At 45.2% G+C, this 20,339-nt stretch overlaps 2 protein-coding genes across 3 annotated transcripts; both read right to left on the bottom strand.

Moving 5' to 3' along the window:
* Positions 1–161: 161 nt before the first annotated feature.
* ved (ventrally expressed dharma/bozozok antagonist) lies at positions 162–1,867 on the bottom strand. The gene is made up of 3 exons (XM_038971041.1): positions 1,639–1,867; positions 1,023–1,306; positions 162–518 (listed from the first exon to the last, which is right to left on the bottom strand). The coding sequence occupies exons 1-3, from the start codon at positions 1,865–1,867 to the stop codon at positions 162–164; spliced, it is 870 nt and encodes a 289-aa protein (XP_038826969.1).
* Positions 1,868–9,369: 7,502 nt separating this feature from the next.
* Positions 9,370–19,835, bottom strand: polm (polymerase (DNA directed), mu). 2 transcript variants are annotated; one of them, XM_038970280.1, is made up of 11 exons: positions 19,365–19,835; positions 18,908–19,115; positions 18,535–18,633; positions 17,795–17,965; positions 17,476–17,547; positions 17,260–17,380; positions 16,888–17,020; positions 13,058–13,160; positions 12,365–12,835; positions 11,743–11,826; positions 9,370–10,392 (listed from the first exon to the last, which is right to left on the bottom strand). In XM_038970280.1, exons 1-11 carry the CDS (start codon positions 19,544–19,546, stop codon positions 10,306–10,308), a joined length of 1,731 nt encoding a protein of 576 aa, XP_038826208.1. In that variant the 5' UTR covers positions 19,547–19,835; the 3' UTR covers positions 9,370–10,305. The 2 variants fall into 2 exon arrangements, with proteins under 2 accessions (XP_038826208.1, XP_038826207.1); XM_038970279.1 differs by lacking the exon at positions 9,370–10,392 and having other exon boundaries at positions 11,724–12,835.
* Between the last annotated feature and the right edge of the window lie 504 nt (positions 19,836–20,339).

The raw sequence follows: 20,339 nt of genomic DNA, 5'->3' as shown, positions 1-20,339 counted from the left end.
AATTAAGTAGCTTTTTCAGTTGTCAATACATTAGAATAGTATAGAAGCTGGTGAAGAGGTAGTGGGATACATCTCAATAGTCTGAAGTAGCTTCTACCCTCATCTCACTTCCTTTAAATCACTTCAGACTATTGAGAACCACCCTATTTCATCCAAAAGTTCTAACACAGGTGAGAGTGAGACTGGTAGGCCCCCATCAGTGGGTTAGACCCGGGAGTGGGCATCACCAGACCGGGGAGGCTGGCGTATTGGTATAAAGAGTCCATGGGGGTGGCAGGGAGGCTGGGCAGTGGACCGGCCATGGAGGAGCTGTAGTGGGGGTGGAGGTATGGGGTGGAAGTGCCCCCCTCGGCTCCTGCGTGATGGGGATGGTAGGTGGGGTTGTGGCCAGGGCGGTAGGCCTGTAGCTCGGTGTAGTGCAGCAGGTGAGAGGTTACTTTAGCTTGGCAGGCTTGGGCCAGAACATCCTGGACCATCCTCTTCATTCTCATACGCCTGTTCTGGAACCAGTTACGGATCTGAGGAGAAACAAAGAGAGAAGAGTTAGTTCAGGGATTGATGGGCAACTTTGATGGGGCCACAAAATCTGAACTCATTATTAAGGGCCGCAGTGGCTTGCGGGTCTGCATACGCACATCTATACCCACACACATGCAGTCCTAGCCTTTTGGGGGACCTAAGTGAAAGTGCTGTAGACCGCTGCACCACTCGGGAGGCCCCAAAATGTTACACTTTTAAAGCAGGTTTGCTGCAATTCTACACATTTTGCCATGGGGCAGAGAGAAATGTTTGCAGTTTTAAATATATCTGAGTGGGCGTAACTAACAAAATTACCCATGGTTTGGCGGGTAATTTGACAATTTTTTAACCTTTATTTAACTAGGCAAGTCAGTTAAGAACTAATTATTTTTTTCAATTATGGCCTAGGAACAGTGTGAGTGTGTTCAGAGGCAGAATGACAGATTTCTACCTTGTCAGCTGAGGGATTCGATCTTGCAAGCTTTCGGGGGGGGGGGGGCTACCTGTTTGTCTGTAAGGTTGAGTCTCTTGCAGAGCTCGGCCTTGTCCTGAGTGCCCAGGTAGGCGTTTCTCTTGAAGGCCTTCTCCAGACTGTTTATCTGCTCCACTTTGTAGGCTGTACGTGGCCGCCTCCCCGTAGAAAGAGAGAGAGAGATGGGAGACAAGGAGGGAGAGGTGAAGGTGCCGTCAGGGAGTGGGGTTGTGGGGGAGAGGGATCGCCCGCCTTCGCTCTCGTACCCTGACGTTTCCTCCTCTGTTCTACTGATGAAGCCAGTTTCAGCCACTTCTGAGGAGAGAGGGAGTAGAAATGGAGAGAAGTTAGATTTCAAATCCATCATTATGTCACATCATAGTGGTTCCCAAAACGGTTGTGTGCTCTGAACCTTTCAAACAAATTCATGTCTCTGAGGTGCGTCCAAACTATGGAGCTTTCAGCACTTTAAGAGCCAAATCAGATGTAGCTATTGCTTATGAATTCTCTATCTCTGAGTCAATTAATTCCTCCAATACATAGCTTAAAACACACCCCAAAACAACAAGACACTATTTAAATTAATGTATGTTCCCCATCTAAGCTCAGATCCTGATGTGAGTTCATTTGAGGGAGAGTGAACCTACCTTGGTGGTTGTGGTGGAGGGGGCTACTCCTCTTGGTATATGTGCCCATCTCAGGGCCTGCCAGGCAGGGATAACTGCATGGGTTGAGCCCCTGTCCTCTCTTTGCCTGGTTCTCCTGATTCTCGGGTCTCGGTCGGCAGTAGAACCCAGGCAGGCTCTCAGGTTGGGTCACAGAGGTGCTGTTGGGTCCAACAGAGGTCCAGGAAGAGGGGAGAGGCGAGGGTCTCATGCTTCCTAATGCCTGGCTACTTTGGGCAAGCCACTCGATGGAGAAATGTCCCCTCATGGTTGGACGATGAAGATATCCAACAAAATAAATCAAAATCCAGCAAAAGCCCTGTTGTTTGGGTGGGAAAACGTGTCCTTTTGGAGGAATATAATCTAATGTTATCCTTTGGGTTCCAGAAATGCAAACAACCTTTTCTCAAAGCTGGGTAAATCCAGTGAAGACTGTGTGTTCTCTCTCAGCGGGTCAGTGTCCTGGTAAATGGAGTAATGATCTGAGTCTCAGGAGTAGAGTCAGTATTTATCCAGGGAATTCCTCATTTACAACTCACTCAGCTAAGGATCAAAGAACATCCTCCCCTTCCTCCTTCAGTTTTCACAACTGCAGTAATTAAGACATCTCAATCAACCTGAATGAGATGAGGCTATTACCCGCTGGCTCCAGTGAGTCTGGAAAGGTTACCCCCCCATGCCATTCATACTGTCCTCACTTCCCTCCCAATACAGCCCTATGAGTGTGTGTGAGAGCAAGGGCTCATTATTTAATTTTTATTTAATTTAACTAGGCAAGTCAGTTAAGAACAAATTCTTATTTACAATGATAGCCTACCCCTGCCAAACCCTACCCTAACCCAGATGACGCTGGGCCAATTGTGCGCCACCCTATGGGACTCCCGATCACGGCCGGTTGTGATACAGCCCGGGATTGAACCAGGGTCTATAGTGACACCTGTAGCACTGAGATGCAGTGGCTTAGACTGCTGTGCCATTCGGGAGCTAAATCATCCTGTACATGTATTCTTAAATAACATATTGTATTCTTATCAGGATAGCTCACCCAAATAACAAAATTACGCATTGGTTTCCTTAACCTGTAAGCAGGGAAACTAAACCAAAGCATGGATTGATGTCATATCTCTCCATTAAGCAGAATAAGATAAATATATTTTTTTGTAATTTTGGTGAACTATTCCTTTAACACTGAAGCGTTTCCTCCTGCTCATCGGCTCCACCCATGGAATACAAATATAATGTTTCACTATATTTATTAATATGATTAACTGATCCAATAACACCCATCATTGTATATCTCATCATATGAAATTACAACTTCATACATTCCATGATCTGCTGATGCTACAGTATAGGCCTACTGGCAAGTCATTCAACCTTTGAATATGTCTTTAACCCGTTGAATGGTGACCAGGCTTGATTGATTGGCTCAACATAATGAAATAATGACTTATTTTCCTGATCCCGAAAGACATTGTTGTCTAATAATGTTCAGTCTCATTGGGTCTCGTCTCCACTGGTGAGCGAGAGGACTGACAGCTCTGATTTAATAATTGGGTTGTTGTTTGGTTTGTTTGCGCAAAAATGTATTGAACCCCTTGATCTATTGTGTGTAGTATTTAGGCTTTCTAAAGTGTTAAACTGCTCATGTCGCCAAAAGCGTAGAATTATAAAATTGGCCTTCAATCAACCACATCACTGTTTTACATTTATGGAAACTATTTAGTTTCCCATTGGAGTTCTGAGAAGCTACCGAATGTGATTTATTCTCTGAAGACGGTCGCCTCGAGACGTCTATGTCATTCGGGTTTGTGAGTATCAAAGATCCGCATCCACTGAAGGGACCGGTCTCCGTTTGCGCGCAGAGACAGCCGTCTGGCGGCGGAGAAGTGGAGAGTGCGCGCAGCAGCCCTCGGATCCATTCCACCCTCCGGTCCGAAAAACAGACCGTCATTATTTTATCAATGGGTCAGTTTGTGATTAAGCCGATTTTGGATTATTATCTGTGTATTGTTATTTTATTGCTAGATATTGCTGCATTGTTGGAGCAAGAAACATGCGCATTTCGCTGCAATAACATCTGCAATAACATCTGCAAAACTGTATGCGACCAATAAACTTTGATTAGATTAGATTTAATCCCTAACACAATGTATCCCTCGCTCAGCCACTCTGCATATTATCCACATCATACCATCCCCTCTCTCAGCCTCAGCCCTCTCTCCCTCCCCCTCCCTGCCTTCGGAGACACAGTTCTGGAGAGTGGAGGAGATAGGCTATTTCACAACTTTGGTCTTTTAGAAAAGACAGGAACGTTTAGTCTGTTATCGGCCATAAAGGCGACCGATTAACGATCAGGGGATCAAGTCATTGTGACATTGAAAGGGAGGGAGACAATGGGTTAAATGAGGCTGGCAGAAACCCACGGGACTAGAGGCGTCAGCTGAACCACGAATCCACAGCAGCGCGTCATCGCTCCTGTCTCCAAACGCATCTGCATCTACACTGTGCAATGCGCATTTAGCAAAAGTCGCTCCATGCCTTCATTTTTTAATTAAATGGTATCAGATATTTGACTGATTTAAATGGATAGATGGCCAGTAGGCCAATCAATAGGCAGGCATGGCCACTATAGTCTACAGCACCACAGGAGCTGCATTGCTGCACAAAAAGGCTCTTATTAATTAATGCAAGTAATAACTGTCTAGTCACTCTGTGGTAAATAATCATTCATGTGGGGTTCCTGGGACAGAGGCCTGTTCTATTATGTAGGGAGCCACACACATGCACAAAATCAGGGTATTTTATGGCCTCTGTCTGCCAGTGGTATGGGAGAGATGGTTGTGCTGTCTCCTGCAGTACCTCTCCCGTCTGAGACTCCTGTCTCTCTCTTTCTTGCTCAACAGCCCCAGATCAAAGCACAGCACCCAGCTCACTATCACTGATCAGAATGACAGAGAGGAGACAGACAGGTGGGCTAGGTACCCATCCCACTCTACAGCATGAAGAGACTGAGTGCCTAGCAGTGAAAGAGACAGAGAGATAGGGATGGAGATATGGAAGGAGAGTAAACAAAAAGATCATAATCTTTTGAAGTCGTAACTGTAATCAATAGGCCTGTGTGCAAATTCCTCAGTGTGTGTGTGTGTGTTTGTGGAAGGCAGATCACTAGGAAATGAATCATAGGAATGTGTCTCTGCACTACTACTTCTAATTTGAATGTAGTTTATTTTATTTTATTAATCTATTTCCTTGATAATTTATACATACAGTCCTTGCAGGGTATGGAGGGAGGGAGGGTGCTATTGGGAAGCCCTGCTGTCTGTGTAAGATGGAACTTTAGAATTAGTTCTTATTCTATTGATGGAAGCTCCCGGAACATTCTAATCTGCAGTTACAGAACAGGTTAAAGGTTAAATAAAATAAAAACAGGTTATGACATTTTATTCATGACAATGCCCTACTTCCAGAATCTTAAAACCTGGTATGTGAGTGACACTCACATGGCATTGAGTTAGTCAACCCAACACACACTCATAAATACATTGAGTTAGTCAACCCAACACACACTCATAAATACATTGAGTTAGTCAACCCAACACACACTCATAAATACATTGAGTTAGTCAACCCAACACACACTCATAAATACATTGAGTTAGTCAACCCAACACACACTCATAAATACATTGAGTTAGTCAACCCAACACACACTCATAAATACATTGAGTTAGTCAACCCAACACACACTCATAAATACATTGAGTTAGTCAACCCAACACACACTCATAAATACATTGAGTTAGTCAACCCAACACACACTCATAAATACATTGAGTTAGTCAACCCAACACACACTCATAAATACATTGAGTTAGTCAACCCAACACACACTCATAAATACATTGAGTTAGTCAACCCAACACACACTCATAAATACATTGAGTTAGTCAACCCAACACACACTCATAAATACATTGAGTTAGTCAACCCAACACACACATATTCCTGGTTCTGTGAGTTCCTTGTTTAAAGGCCCATTCCATTTGGACTCTGTTAATGTAGTCACTGATTGGTCTTTCGTGGTATGTGTGTGTCTTCAACTGTATTAGCTATAGCTCACCTAGGTGGTTGGCATTACACTTATTTATGGCCACACTGTTTCCACCTGGGTCACGCCCTACTACATAACTGGGCCATATTTGACCGTCATGTTCAATTCCAACCCCGCATTTGAGATAGACCCCTTTGTCTTTTCTCAAATTCAACTCTTGACAAAATGAAATGGACCAACACTCTGCTGTATGTGTGTGGGTTCAACTGTATTAACTCACATGGTTACATTATTAGCTCACCATTATTAGTTGGTTTGCGCGTGTGTGTGTGTGTGTGTGTGTGTGTGTGTGTGTGTGTGTGTGTGTGTGTGTGTGTGTGTGTGTGTGTGTGTGTGTGTGTGATCCAGGGAGAGGCCATTCTGTCTGTGGGCTGACGGTCTCCAGCTGTGCTTCTCTTTGATTGGCTCCATTCACAGCCTTTCATCTCTAATGGCTCTGTTTGGCCCTGTTTGGTCCTGTTTGCTGTTCTGTTATGGACACAGACACTCCCCTTGCCCTGTCAGGACACACACATGAGCATGCAGGGGTGCACGCACGCACACACACAGGCACGCACATACACACAGGCACGCACACACACAGGCACTGTCGTGGACGACACATGCACGCATGCACACACGCAGACACACATACATAAACAGAAGTTGTCCCTACTAGACACTGATCTAAGACCAGTTTAGCACTTTAACTCCCAAATGGTTATGGTTAGGATTTGTGGAGGTTAAGGTGATCCAAGATCTGTGCCCAGTGCGGGATTAGGAGAGACAGAGGACAGGAAGCAGTCTAACTGGCAGCATAGATACATCAGCCCAACATGGAAAGGGGAATTGATAAAATATTGTAACATGTCCAAACACCACACATACAGAGGTGCCTTTTATTTTAGTTCAATACATGTACAGTATCATCAGACCAATCAGTTGAAGGACACCTAAACATTGCTGATATAAACTTGAAATTGAAGTTTTATATCAGTGAATCTGCTATTCACGGCCTGTTTGTTCATGTTAGTTTGTCTGTTATGTAAAGATTATTAACCTGTTTGGCTCCTGTTGTCCACCAGTGTCCCGCCCTGTGTGGTGTATAACAGCCTCTTCAGACCTCTTCTCCTTGTCTTATAGATTCCCATCAGCTCCTTCAAAGGCTCCTCCTGGTGCTTTGATATACTGGTCATGGAGGAAAAGCAGGCACTGTGACTCCTATGATCAAAAGGAGAGGAGGGGGGGAACAAGCCTTTGGTAAGGCCCCCCCCAACAAAACCATTATTACCTACAGTAGGCAGGCCTGCAGTCTGGCCCCACAGACAGGTGGTCTCCTTTTCAGTCTCTGTAGAGGTGAGACAGGAGACACACACACCCTCTCTGACATACACACACACAAAAGTACATGAACACACGCACCAGTAGTGATGTGTTCAGTATGTCCTGGTGAACACGACCCAGTCCCACAGACCTCCAGTCTCTGCTGCTCCTCTCAGAACACGACCCAGTCCCACAGACCTCCAGTCTCTGCTGCTCCTCTCAGAACACGACCCAGTCCCACAGACCTCCAGTCTCTGCTGCTCCTCTCAGAACACGACCCAGTCCCACAGACCTCCAGTCTCTGCTGCTCCTCTCAGAACACGACCCAGTCCCACAGACCTCCAGTCTCTGCTGCTCCTCTCAGAACACGACCCAGTCCCACAGACCTCCAGTCTCTGCTGCTCCTCTCAGAACACGACCCAGTCCCACAGACCTCCAGTCTCTGCTGCTCCTCTCAGAACACAAAGGTGTTGTTGCTGTGTGTCTCTCCCTCCCAGTCAGTCAGTAAACTTTTGTTTCACACGTGTGGCATCATTGGCGTGGGAACAGGTGACGTGCCAATTGGGAGCAGGCGTCGTGGAGGAAAACTGCTGCTCCGCCTGACACGCACACACGCACATGCAGACACACATTCTGAGATTAACAAGCCCCTTTACATGCTTATCTATATAAATCTTTTTTAAAAGTTTAACTCATGATAACTAGTTTGACTATTAGAAATGCCTTTATGAGATCTATCCTAGGGATCTTTCACTAAGCTTATCCTGTCCCATTGAGTTTGGTGTGACAGAGCGATCTGAGGTGTGTGTGTGTGAGGGGTGTAATCGAGGACTTGTGAGAGGTGACGGTGCTTTTGAAGTTGGACCGGCATTTAGAGGTTAATGAGGCTGTTAGGAAGAGGTGCTGGAAACGCCAGTGGAGGCACACACACAATATGAGAAATGACCCTGTCTGTTTCCAATAAACCTTTAAAACCCTGTAGGAAGGTGGTGATTGAAATATATGAAATATAAGTCAGGGTTGCAGAGTGAGGAGCTTTTAATTATGTGACCCGTGTTTAAACGTTGAGCAAAATAACTGAATGTTCTCTTGTATATCATTTTCTACTGCAAGTTTGAATCTTGGGTACATTTGTGTCAAATGTATGTTTGGTAGTTCAGCAGTCTGAGAAAGCAAAAGAAAAAAAAGTTTGGTTCATCCGATTTTTTCTCAAGACTGAAGAGTGTAATTGTATCTCATGCTGATTTAAATCAAATCAACCTCAAAATTCAAAATGTTATGCAATTGTTGATTGGTTGGCTTTCATTTCATCCGATGACTATATTAGTCATAGTACATCACTGGGGTCGAGCTCCCTGCCATCCAGGACCTTTATACCAGGCAATGTCAAAGGAAGGCCCACCCAAAAAAATGGTCAAAGACTCCAGCCACCCGAGTCATAGACTCGGTACCTATGCACCAAGCCTGGAACCAACAGGACCTTGAACAGCTTCTACCGCCAAGCTATAAGACTCCTAAATATTTAAATAGTTAGCCAAATAGCTACCTGGACTTTTATTTTACCTTCATTTAACTAGGCAAGTCGGTTAAGAACAAATTCTTATTTACAATGACGGTCTACCCAGGCCAAACCCTAATTCGGACGACGCTGGGCCAAGTGTGCGCCGCCCTATGGGACTCCCAATCACGTCTGGTTGTGATATAGCCTGGAATCTAACCAGGGACTGTAGTGACACCTCTAGCACATTAAACCTTTTTGCACTTTTTTTGACTCATCACATACGCTGCTGCAACTGTTAACTGTCACTTTATTCCCAGTTATATACTGAACAAAAATATGAAAGCAACATGTAAAGTGTTGGTCCCATGTTTCACGAGCTGAAATAAAATGTAATTTTTGAGAATTTGGCAGTAAATCCAACTGGCCAGGACCCTCACACCTGGCTTCTTTACCTGCGTGGGGGTGCTGGGGAGTACTTCTGTCTGTAATAAGCCCTTTTGTGTGGAAAAACTCATTCTGATTGGCTGGGCCTGGCTTACAAGTGGGTGGACCTATGCCCTCCCATACCCAGCCATGGCTGCGCCCCTGCCCAGTTTTGTGAAATCCATAGATTAGGGCCTAATGAATTTATTTAAATTTACTGATTTCCTTATATGAACTGTAACTCAGTAAAAATGTTGAAATTGTTGCATTTATATTTGTTCAGTATATATATATATATATATATATATTTAACTGGTCCCTCACCAACTCTTACGCTCCCTCTGGTCGTATATAAACTGCTGCACCCACATTATCCTCATTCAATAATAGGGGAGTTTTATTTCTGTCAAATAAAAACAAGAGTACACACAGAAACCACCACAATGCATAAAATGATAATATATAAAATGGCATACTGTATATACATATATCAACGTACAAACATATATATGCTCAGACATGTCATGAGAGGTAATAGAATCACATTTTATTTGTCACATGCGCCGGAGGAGATGGCTGCCGTTTTACGATCCCCTAACCAATTATGCTGTGTGTGTTTTTTGGCATTTTTAAAATGTATTTTGTACATAATGTTTCTATTTCTGAGACCGTGAGTTGGATGGTGGTGTGTGTGTAGCATACACCTGCTGTGTAAATAGGCCACTGCTGTCATCATGCAAAATGTAACAAAACCACACACTGCATGAGGGCATGCATATATTAAGCACTTTCCCTCAGAACGCACACAGTTTTAGGCCTACATTGTCACATTTTAAAAGCTTTTTGGTAAGTCTAAAATTATTGATATCATTTTAATTCACAGTTTAACTGCATTCTAAATATTACAAACAAATTGCAGTAAATATTAAAAACGTATTCAATAACAAGGCACCAATGAAAGAAAATGATCTAATATGTCAGATATGAAAAAAAAGCACATACTGTACAATTAATGGCTCGAGTAGTTAAGTTATTTTAATTTAGTTAACTAAAGATAGATAGATTTGGTACTTTACAACATCCTGGGTCTGTATGTTATCTATTATTTACAATTGAATAAAATACAGATATGTAACGATCTATCCACCTCTCACCCCCCCCTTCTTGTCTACCCTGGGCTGTATCTGGCCTGTGTGTTGTTCTCGGGATAAGGCTCAGTTTGATTTGGCTTATGTTTAGGTTTAAGTTAGCTTGGGTTTGCTTAGCTTAGCGCTTAGACTGCATCTGTTATCAGTCCCGTATGTTGTCGTCAGGCGTTCCGGTCACAGGGAGGGATATATTCCAGACCCAGATGAGCAAAGATCTCCTCCTCTGAACTCGCCCTTAGATACTGCGTCTGATCAGAGAGCAATGAGGAGGAGATAGACAAAAAAAGGGAGAGCGAGAGAATAAGAGAGGGAGATGGAAAAGACAGAGGTAGGAAACATAAGACCATAGTTTAACCCTCAGATCACTACAGCTGATTGTCACCATCACGTCTTTGTGCAGGTGCCAGCCCTTTGAAGTGAGCACACAAAGACATGATGCTGTGTGTACCCAAATAAAATATTTAAAATGTGTGCATGTGTATGACTTTTGAGAGAGTGTGTCTGTATCCATTAGTGTCCAAGTATCTGTAACCTTTGAAATGTTTGAATCCTTCTTGACTGTGATGTCTGGATTCAAATAACGTATTGTGAGACTGAAATTACAAGACTGTTATTGCATCAAATGGTTGTGTTATGCAACAGAACAGGGGGTTGTTAGAACTATATTGTGTCTGTGTGAACAGTAAGCCTTGGGCTTAATGCGGACAGTAGATTTACGATGCCTTTGGTGATAAAACCTAAAAGTGTCAACGAGTGTATAAGAGGCGAAGTCAGGTGCAGGAGAGTAGAGTGATGTAAACAGGTGCACTTTATTTTAGTTCCAAAACGAGAGCACTACATAAATCAAAAGCGCTCAAAACACGGAACATAACAAAAGTAAAGCGCGTAATAAAACACCACAATAACATGAAACAATTACACACAAAACATGATGGGAAACAGAGGGTAAATACAAGTAGATTGATTGGGGAAATGAAAACCAGGTGTGTATGGAAACAAGACAAATGGATATATGAAAAATGGAGCGGCGGCTAGAAAGCCGGTGACGTCGATCACCGCCCGAACAAGGAGAGGAGCCGACTTCGGCGGAAGTCGTGACAAAAAGGCCGCATTACATCGCATGAGTTGGTGTTTGTGTGCTGGGAGGTAGCAGGGTGGAGATGGCTTGAGTACGGATAATTACGAAACAAACCTTGTTTTTGGGGGCCATACCCTGGTTTCTACACAATGAGAAGTCTTTACAGCAGATACTGTCTGCTGTAAAGATACAGATACTGTCTGCTGTAAATTATTAGTATATTTTATACAAATCCTAACCCTGTGACCCATTCCACACATCTGTTGTTTGTCATGTAGACTAAGAGGATGTATCTTTGCTATAAAAGGTAGCAAAAAGGGTATCCTTTGTCTCTAGAGCACGCAATCGATTCACTTCATATGTGTGTTGTATTGACCTGCTCCCTTATTAATAAGTGAATAAAGATTTAGTTTAAGTATAACTCTGACTTGTGTGATAAGTTTGTCTCTCATTTGATAATACAGAAATTAACCACTACAGTATTTAAAATGTATGTGTGTGTTTGAGAGAGGGTGTGTACCCGTTTTCTGTCGTACAGAGCATGGCTGCTCAGAGTCATGGCCTTCTCATGTACTGCCCAGCGACGCAGCTCTCTCTCAAACAACTGCAGAGAGAGAGAGAGAGAGCAAAAGAGAAAGAGTGAGAGAGTGTGAAAGAGAGAGAAGGCTGGTTGAAAATGTGCTCCGCTCGCACGTCATCAGGCAAAAGACATTTACAGGGGTGGAATCCCAAAATAAACGTGTAAAGTGATCAAACAAAATGTAGCTAGTTGTGCAAGACATTTTACAGTAATTAGCATATTGTTTTTAAATGTTTGCATGCTTTTCTCCTCTGAGAAAACAACTGCTTCAAAAGGGGTGTAGCAGATCAAAACTCTTCCTGGAAGAACTCCGGTAGGATACACATGACTATCCTCGATGAAAGGTGGCTATCGAGGAGGGGAGAACACTCTTCCTACTAACAAATGTACACTCTCCTTGACTACTTATTGGTTTCCGGAGGAGAGAAGACAGAGGACAGACTTTCCCCCAAATGAGATAAGGCCTAAGATTCACATGGAAGGCTGGTGGGGGGTGAGTTGCATCTTGAAGCCTTACAACAGTATCACAAGTTAGAGGTCGGGGGTTAGGTTTAGGCCGTACCTTCGATCCAGTCCAGCCCAACAATGCGAAGGCAAACTGGCTGTATGGAGAGACCACCAGGTCAACCCTCACTGCCCTCCAGGACCGGGGACCTGAGCACTGAGAATGACCCAGCACCCAGCTCACCTTCTGGGCATGGTCTGGGGTCTGGGGAAGTCTGGGGAAGTCTGAAGTCTGGGGTTTGGGGAAGACAAGGGTCTGGGGAAGTGGGTGTGAGTCCGTTTTTGAGTGTGGGTGAGTGTCTGAGTGGGTGTGTGGATCTGTATTGGTCAGTGTCGGTGAGTATGTCTGTGGATCATCCCCCGTCTGGATCTCCCTCCCCGTCTGGATCTCCCTCCCTTCGTTGTCTGTGCTCAGTCTAAAGATGGAAAAGCATCTTTCAAAGCGGTCCATGTTAGAGGCTGGCCTCGCAGGACCCTCTTTGCTCTCCAGATAAGAGTTCCGAGTGGTCTTCTGGTACAACAGGAAGCCCTGGGGACAGAATAGAGTGTTACACCCCTGGGGGTACAGAAACATCCTTACTCAGGTTGGCTTGTTGAACTGACCAGGCCTGATGGTGTTTTGTATAGTAAACAGCTAAGCACACGTTCCATATTTAGTTGATAGAAGGAAAAAGGGAAATGCTTTCTGGGAATTGTAATAGATAGTGTAAAGTTGTTCAGATGGAAAATAGAAACAACTGGTGTGTGTTACCTGTGCTTCAAGCCAGGACACCACCTTAGGCATGAGCCCCTCCTCTCTGCCCTCGTCGGGATGGGTTATCAAGAAGTCCACATCATGACCAGTCTGCTTACCTCTATAGTAGGGATGTGACAAATGAACAAGTTTGCGTCACATTTAAAAACAGCAAGAAAAAAATATCTTACAATTCCAAGTCAATTCACAATGCAGAATAATGAGATTGTAACATTCTTTGTTTCACGGAAACATGGCTCACTCGGGATACGTCAGAGTCGGTACAGCCACCTGGCTTTTTCACGCATCGCGCCGACAGAAACAAACATCTCTCTGGTAAGAAGAAGGGCGGGGGTGTATGTCTTATGATTAACGAGATGTGGTGTGATCATAACAACATACAGGAACTCAAGTCCTTTTGTTCACCTGACCTAGAATTCCTTACAATCAAATGCCGACCGCATTATCTACCAAGAGAATTCTCTTCGATTATAATCACAGTCGTGTATATCCCCCCCAAGCAGACACATTGACGGCCCTGAAAAAACTTCATTCGACTCTATGTAAACTGGAAACCACATATCCTGAGGCTGCATTTATTGTAGCTGGGGATTTTAACAAGGCTAATCTGAAAACAAGGCTCCCTAAATTTTATCAGCATATCGAATGCACGACCCGGGCTGGCAAAACCCCAGATCATTGTTATTCTAACTTCCGCGACGCATATAAAGCCCTCCCCCGCCCTCCTTTCGGAAAATCTGACCACAACTCCATTTTGTTGCTCCCAGCCTATAGACAGAAACTAAAACAGGAAGCGCCCGTGCTTAGGTCTGTTCAACGCTGGTCAGACCAATCGGATTCCACGCTTCAAGATTGCTTCGATCACGTGGACTGGGATATGTTCCGCATAGCGTTGGACAATAACATTGATGAATACGCTGATTCGGTGAGCGAGTTTATTAGCAAGTGCATCGCTGATGTTGTATCCACAGCGTCTATTAAAACATTCCCCAACCAGAAACCGTGGATTGATAGCAGCATTCGCGCAAAACTGAAAGCGCGATCCACTGCTTTTAATCAGGGCAAGGTGACCGGAAACATGACCGAATACAAACAGTGTAGCTATTACCTCTGCAAGGCAATCAAACAAGCTAAGCGTCAGTATAGAGACAAAGTAGAGACGCAATTCAACGGCTCAGACACGAGAGGTATGTGGCAGGGTCTACAGTCAATCACGGACTACAAAAGGAAAACCATCCCCGTCCTCAGAGCATGTGCAGACCAACTGGCTGATGTGTTTACGGACATATTCAATCAATCCTTATCCCAGTCTGCTGTTCCCACATGCTTCAAGAGGGCCACCATTGTTCCTGTTCCCAAGAAAGCTAAGGTAACTGAGCTAAATGACTACCGCCCCGTAGCACTCTTTTCCATCATCATGAAGTGCTTTGAGAGACTAGTCAAGGACCATATCACCTCCACCCTACCGGACACCCTAGACCCACTCCAATTTGCTTACCGCCCGAATAGGTCCACAGACGACGCAATCGCAACCACACTTCCCTAACCCATCTGGACAAGAGGAATACCTATGTAAGAATGCTGTTCATCAACTACAGCTCAGCATTTAACACCATAGTACCCTCCAAACTCGTCATTAAGCTCGAGACCCTGGGTCTCGACCCCGCCCTGTGCAACTGGGTCCTGGACTTCCTGACAGGCCAACCCCAGGTGGTGAGGGTAGGTAACAACATCTACACCCCGCTGATCCTCAACACTGGGGCCCCACAAGGGTGCGTTCTGAGCCCTCTCCTGTACTCCCTGTTCAGCCATGACTGCGTGGCCATGCACGCCTCCAACTCAATCATCAAGTTTGCAGACGACACTACAGTGGTAGGCTTGATTACCAACAACGACGAGACGGCCTACAGGGAGGAGGTGAGGGCCCCCGTTGTGTGGCGTCAGGAAAATAACCTCACACTCAATGTCAACAAAACAAAGGAGATGATCGTGGACTTCAGGAAACAGCAGAGGGAGCAGCCCCCTATCCACATCGACGGGACAGTAGTGGAGAAGGTGGAAAGTTAAGTTCCTCGGCGTACACATCACGGACAAACTGAAATGGTCCACCCACACAGACAGCATGGTGAAGAAGGCGCAGCAGCGCCTCTTCAACCTCAGGAGGCTGAAGAAATTCGGCTTGTCACCAAAAGCACTCACAAACTTCTACAGATGCACAATCGAGAGCATCCTAACGGGCTGTATCACCGCCTGGTACGGCAACTGCTCCGCCCACAACCGTAAGGTTGAGGGTAGTGAGGTCTGCACAACGCATCACTGGGTGCAAACTACCTGCCCTCCAGGACACCTACACCACCCGATGTCACAGGAAGGCCAAAAAGATCATCAAGGACAACAACCACCCGAGCCACTGCCTGTTCACCCCGCTATCATCCAGAAGGTGAGGTCAGTACAGGTGCATCAAAGCAGGGACCGAGAGACTTATAAACAGCTTCTATCTCAAGGGCATCAGACTGTTATACAGCCATCACTAACATTGAGTGGCTGCTGCCAACATACTGACTCATCTCTAGCCACTTTAATAATGAAAAATGTATGTAATAAATGTATCACAAGCCACTTTAAACAATGCCTTTATACAATGCTTACATACCCCACACTACTCATCTCATATGTATATACTGTACTCTATACCATCTACTGCATCTTGCCTATGCCGTTCGGCCATCGCTCATTCATATATTTTTATGTACATATTCATTCCTTTACACTTGTGTGTATAAGGTAGTTGTTGTGAAATTGTTAGGTTAGATTACTTGTTAGATATTACTGCATGGTCGGAACTAGAAGCACAAGCATTTCGCTACACTCGCATTAACATCTGATAACCATGTGTATGTGACAAATAAAATTTGATGGTCCTATTACGCACGTACGACCACTAGGGCCAGGCAATGAAGTTCTACCTACCACAGTCATATAGCCTCCCCTTGAAAACGCCTCGACTACGGCATGTTTGTCTGACTGTAAGGGTACACTACGGCTTTTTAAATGCTGAAACTAAACCTTCTCTGGGGATCGTTTCGAAGCGCCACTGAACGGGCATTTTACTAACCTCCATCACTATTCAACCATAACGGTCAATAAAATGACCTAGAGCTGCCTGCGTGCAGACCACTCTCTCCTAAAAAAAGTATGTACATTATTTTTAAAATACTGTGACTTACCAAGACATTTAGCAGAAAACATCTTCCACTAGGCATCGACTACTAAGATTCAGTATTTTTGGAACGGAGGAGACTGATAAGTTGCAGTACTTCCGAGAACACAAACACTCACATCTTTCATAGCGAGCTAGCGAGGGACGGAGAGAGAGGGGAGGGGCACAGTATAGGCAGGTCGGCCACCAGGCAGACAGAGTCAGAACCGTGCAGTAGGCCTATCTATCCGCAATCAAAAGCTGTATCTCGCAATGGAATGCTGTATTTCGCAATTTCTTAGCTTGCAATGTCTCGCAACTTCAGTAAAGCAGGGCCTATCATCAATGAATATGCTAGGATATTCTACACGCAACAGACTGAGGACACACTGGCATCATTAGTGAAGAGAAAGAGCAGCAGGAGAGCCAGCTGCACTGTGATTTTAATTTTGTGGGGGGAAAGGATCCAAATTTCGTTGAAACGTTCAGAACCCTACTCTAGAGAGAGAAATAAAGAGGAACGAGATCAACAGATGACTGAAATAGAGGGGAAAGAAAGAAACGGAGAGAGATATAGACCAGTTATATGTCCCTGAATGCGTAGAGCAGTGAAAACTGCTCAGCGTACCTCCTGAATCCTCCAATCAGAATGATCTCTGCCCCCGGGAGCACAGCATGGACCGCCCTCTCCACAATCTGACCAATTGCAACAGCCTCTGATTTCGTGACAGGCAGGTTTAGTTCGTCATAATACTGCAGACCTGAGAGGGAGAGAGGAAGAGAAGAGGATTGAGTGACCTTTGCACTGACTGTAGAAAACTATTGTGCAGAGGGCACTTTAGGCTTACTACCACTGCTCAGAGAGGCTTTACACACACACACACACACACACACACACACACACACACACACACACACACACACACACACACACACACACACACACACACACACACACACACACACACACACACACACACACACACACACACACACACACCTGCTCGTTGCGCTCTGTTGAGTGTGTGTCCTGATCTTTGCAGGTCGGAGGGGGTGTGTATTCCCTCCCTGAACCAACGGTCTGCTGTCTTCGCCCCTACCCCGAAAATACCTGTTAGGGCCTGAAACACACACTTCTCTCCAATAAGTGGAAACAAAGGACAGAGATTCTGGGACCATAACCAGAGATGGAGGTCTCAGCGCACCCTAAACTCACCTTCATGGCCTTAAACTGTTCTGAATGCGTGGTGGTCTCCACCTCATGAGATACACCATCCTCCAGAACCTCCTAAAGATAAACAGGGAGAAGAAGGGACTGATAGGCAGATTGAGAGGTTCTGATAAGAGACCTGGAGAGAAGAGACCGGAGACCGAGAAATACACACAGGCAGAAAGAGAGCGAGAGAAAAACACACAGGCAGAAAGAGAGCGAGAGAAATACACAGACAGAAAGAGAGCGAGTAATACACACAGACAGAAAGAGAGCGAGGTGAAAACAGAGAAGTGAAAAAATAGACAGATGTCTGTATCCAGACCTTGATGACTCTGAGTGAATGCTCCCCCAGACAAGGTAGTCCTCGTAGTTGCTCTGCCCCTCTGACCTCCTGGGGGAGGGACTTCAACAAGGCTGCTGCCCTACGGAATGCCACTCCCCGTCCCTCGTTTTCACTGAGCTCCGCATTCTCAGCCAGTATGGACAACGCATCCTACAGGGGGGAGAAAAAGAAAGAGAGAAAATAAGAGAGAGAGAAAGGAGGGGAGGGAGAGAGAGAGAAAGGAGGGGAGAGAGAAAGGAGGGGAGAGAGAGAGAGAAAGGAGGGGAGAGAGAGAGAGAAAGGAGGGGAGAGAGAGAGAGAAAGGAGGGGAGAGAGAGAGAGAAAGGAGGGGAGAGAGAGAGAGAAAGGAGGGGAGAGAGAGAGAGAAAGGAGGGGAGAGAGAGAGAGAAAGGAGGAGAGAGAGAGAGAAAGGAGGAGAGAGAGAGAGAAAGGAGGGGAGAGAGAGAGAGAAAGGAGGGGAGAGAGAGAAAGGAGGAGAGAGAGAGAAAGAGAGGAGAGAGAGAGAGAGAAAGGAGGAGAGAGAGAGAGAGAGAGGAGGAGAGAGAGAGAAAGGAGGAGAGAGAGAGAGAGAGAGAGGTATATAGACAGCTCGTTCAAAAAATACAATATGCTTTTGACAACATAAGTTAGTGTTTGGGATGGAACAAAGTAGCCATAGATGTCATTCAGAACATCAACACCTCGTAAGTGAGGGGATTGTGGGAAGGAGGAGGACTCACGGTCAATGTTGTGTTGTGGTGCAGTAGAGGGGTGTGTCTCTGACAGGCATAGCTGGGTACTGAGACCACTGCCAGCTCCAAACCAGGCTTCTCTCTCTCCTGTGGAACAAGGTTGTGTACATTAGGCACACCCCACCACATTTATTTTATCGTCACAGACTGGATAGGTGCAATGAAATACGTTGTTTTACAGGGGCCATTAGAAAACAGACAAGCAGGGAAGGACTACCTGGACTTTTTGTTGCAAAAGGTTTTCAGTTGCATGCCCCCATGAAAATAACCCATATCATTCTCCACTATGCGAGGAAGATGACATTAGTCAAAGTACGGGTAGTGGTAGTAGGTACAGGTAGGTGGCCTGGCTATATCCTACCTGTAGTCTGTGTCTGTCCAGTATAATCACAGGGATGCCAGCATGCATGCTCTCTGTGTACCACACCATGTCCAGGAGATGGACAGAACCAGGTCGGGCTGTCCTGCCTTCTCCCCCTTCTCTGCTCTGTCCTCCAGTCTGGAGGTCCAGCCAAGTCCGGACTTCCTCCCCAGAATTATTCTCGGACACGATATGAGTGATGGAACGGCTATGGAAAAAGAGAAAGAGAGGTTACCAAGACTTGATTTACATTGGCAAATATCCCTAAAGTGTCTCTAAACACCCTTGTTCCCTTTCATTCAAGACCACTGATTTATAGGAACTTAAGTCTCGATTGATACCTACTCAATCTTTCTAGCCTAACTATCGGTCTTAGATCAGCAGGGATAGTACTGGAGACAAGGTGAAGTTATTAGCATACATTATTTTCACTCCAGAATATTGTTGTTCACACTACCTTAAGAAGTATTCTATGTTGAAACCTTTCCCCCGCCCGAGCCGGGTGAGGAAGGCTCTCCGACTGGCTCCCATTTTTCTCTCCAGGAGAAAGATGACAACCCCGGGAAACTTGCTGGTCCTGTCACCGCTGCTGTCGCTTGTAACGGAGCAGTTCACTTTCCTGCGCTTTAGAGGGATCATATTTGTTGGCAGACTCGCTCATCTGTCTATAAAACGACAACAGATACATGAACAACGGTTCATAATTCTCACGAGTGTGCTTCTTCTTCTTCCTTGAGGTTTTATGGCAGACTACGCCTATTGATGTATTGCCGCCACCTACTGTACGGATAGTGACTAGTATCTTGGGCTCCCGACTGGCGCAGCTATCTAGGCACTGCATAGACACGGCATCTCAGTGCAAGAGGCGTCACGACAGTCCCTGGTTCAAATCCAGGCTGTATCACATCCGGTCGTGATTGGGAGTCCCATAGGGCGGCGCACAATTGGCCCAGCGTCGTCCGGGTTTGGCCGTCATTGTAAATAAGAATTTGTTCTTAACTGACTTGCCTAGTTAAATAAAAAAAAGTGTGCTGCTGTCTTGCTACCACGATGACGTACATGTCTCATCAAGTCAATTTTGGACAACCTTCTGCAGCAAGTGCAACACTAAAAATAGTTCCGACGGGGAAACAGGAAGTGCCCTTCCCACCACGCGCCCATGTGGTCAACATAAGAGTTCGCGTGGTTTTATCCTTGTACGTCAAATTAGTCACTTCTCTATTAGGATAAACACATATAATGACCCGCATGGCAAATGTCTAGCTAGAAACCAATACACTTTTATTTTAATTTGAAATAGAGCTAACGTAGTATACAGAAATGTAGACCAAACTGTTGTAACAAGTTTCAGCTGTTTCAAGACGAATCATCAACATAATATATTAAATACTCCGCGCTAGACCCCATTACATTGATGTTTGCAATTTGTGAC

Source organism: Salvelinus namaycush, chromosome 31 (genome assembly GCF_016432855.1).
Source record: "Salvelinus namaycush isolate Seneca chromosome 31, SaNama_1.0, whole genome shotgun sequence".
Classification (NCBI taxonomy): Eukaryota; Metazoa; Chordata; class Actinopteri; order Salmoniformes; family Salmonidae; genus Salvelinus; species Salvelinus namaycush.
The sequence above is the reverse complement of the archived record's forward strand: the minus strand, read 5'-3'. Positions and strand labels throughout refer to the sequence as shown.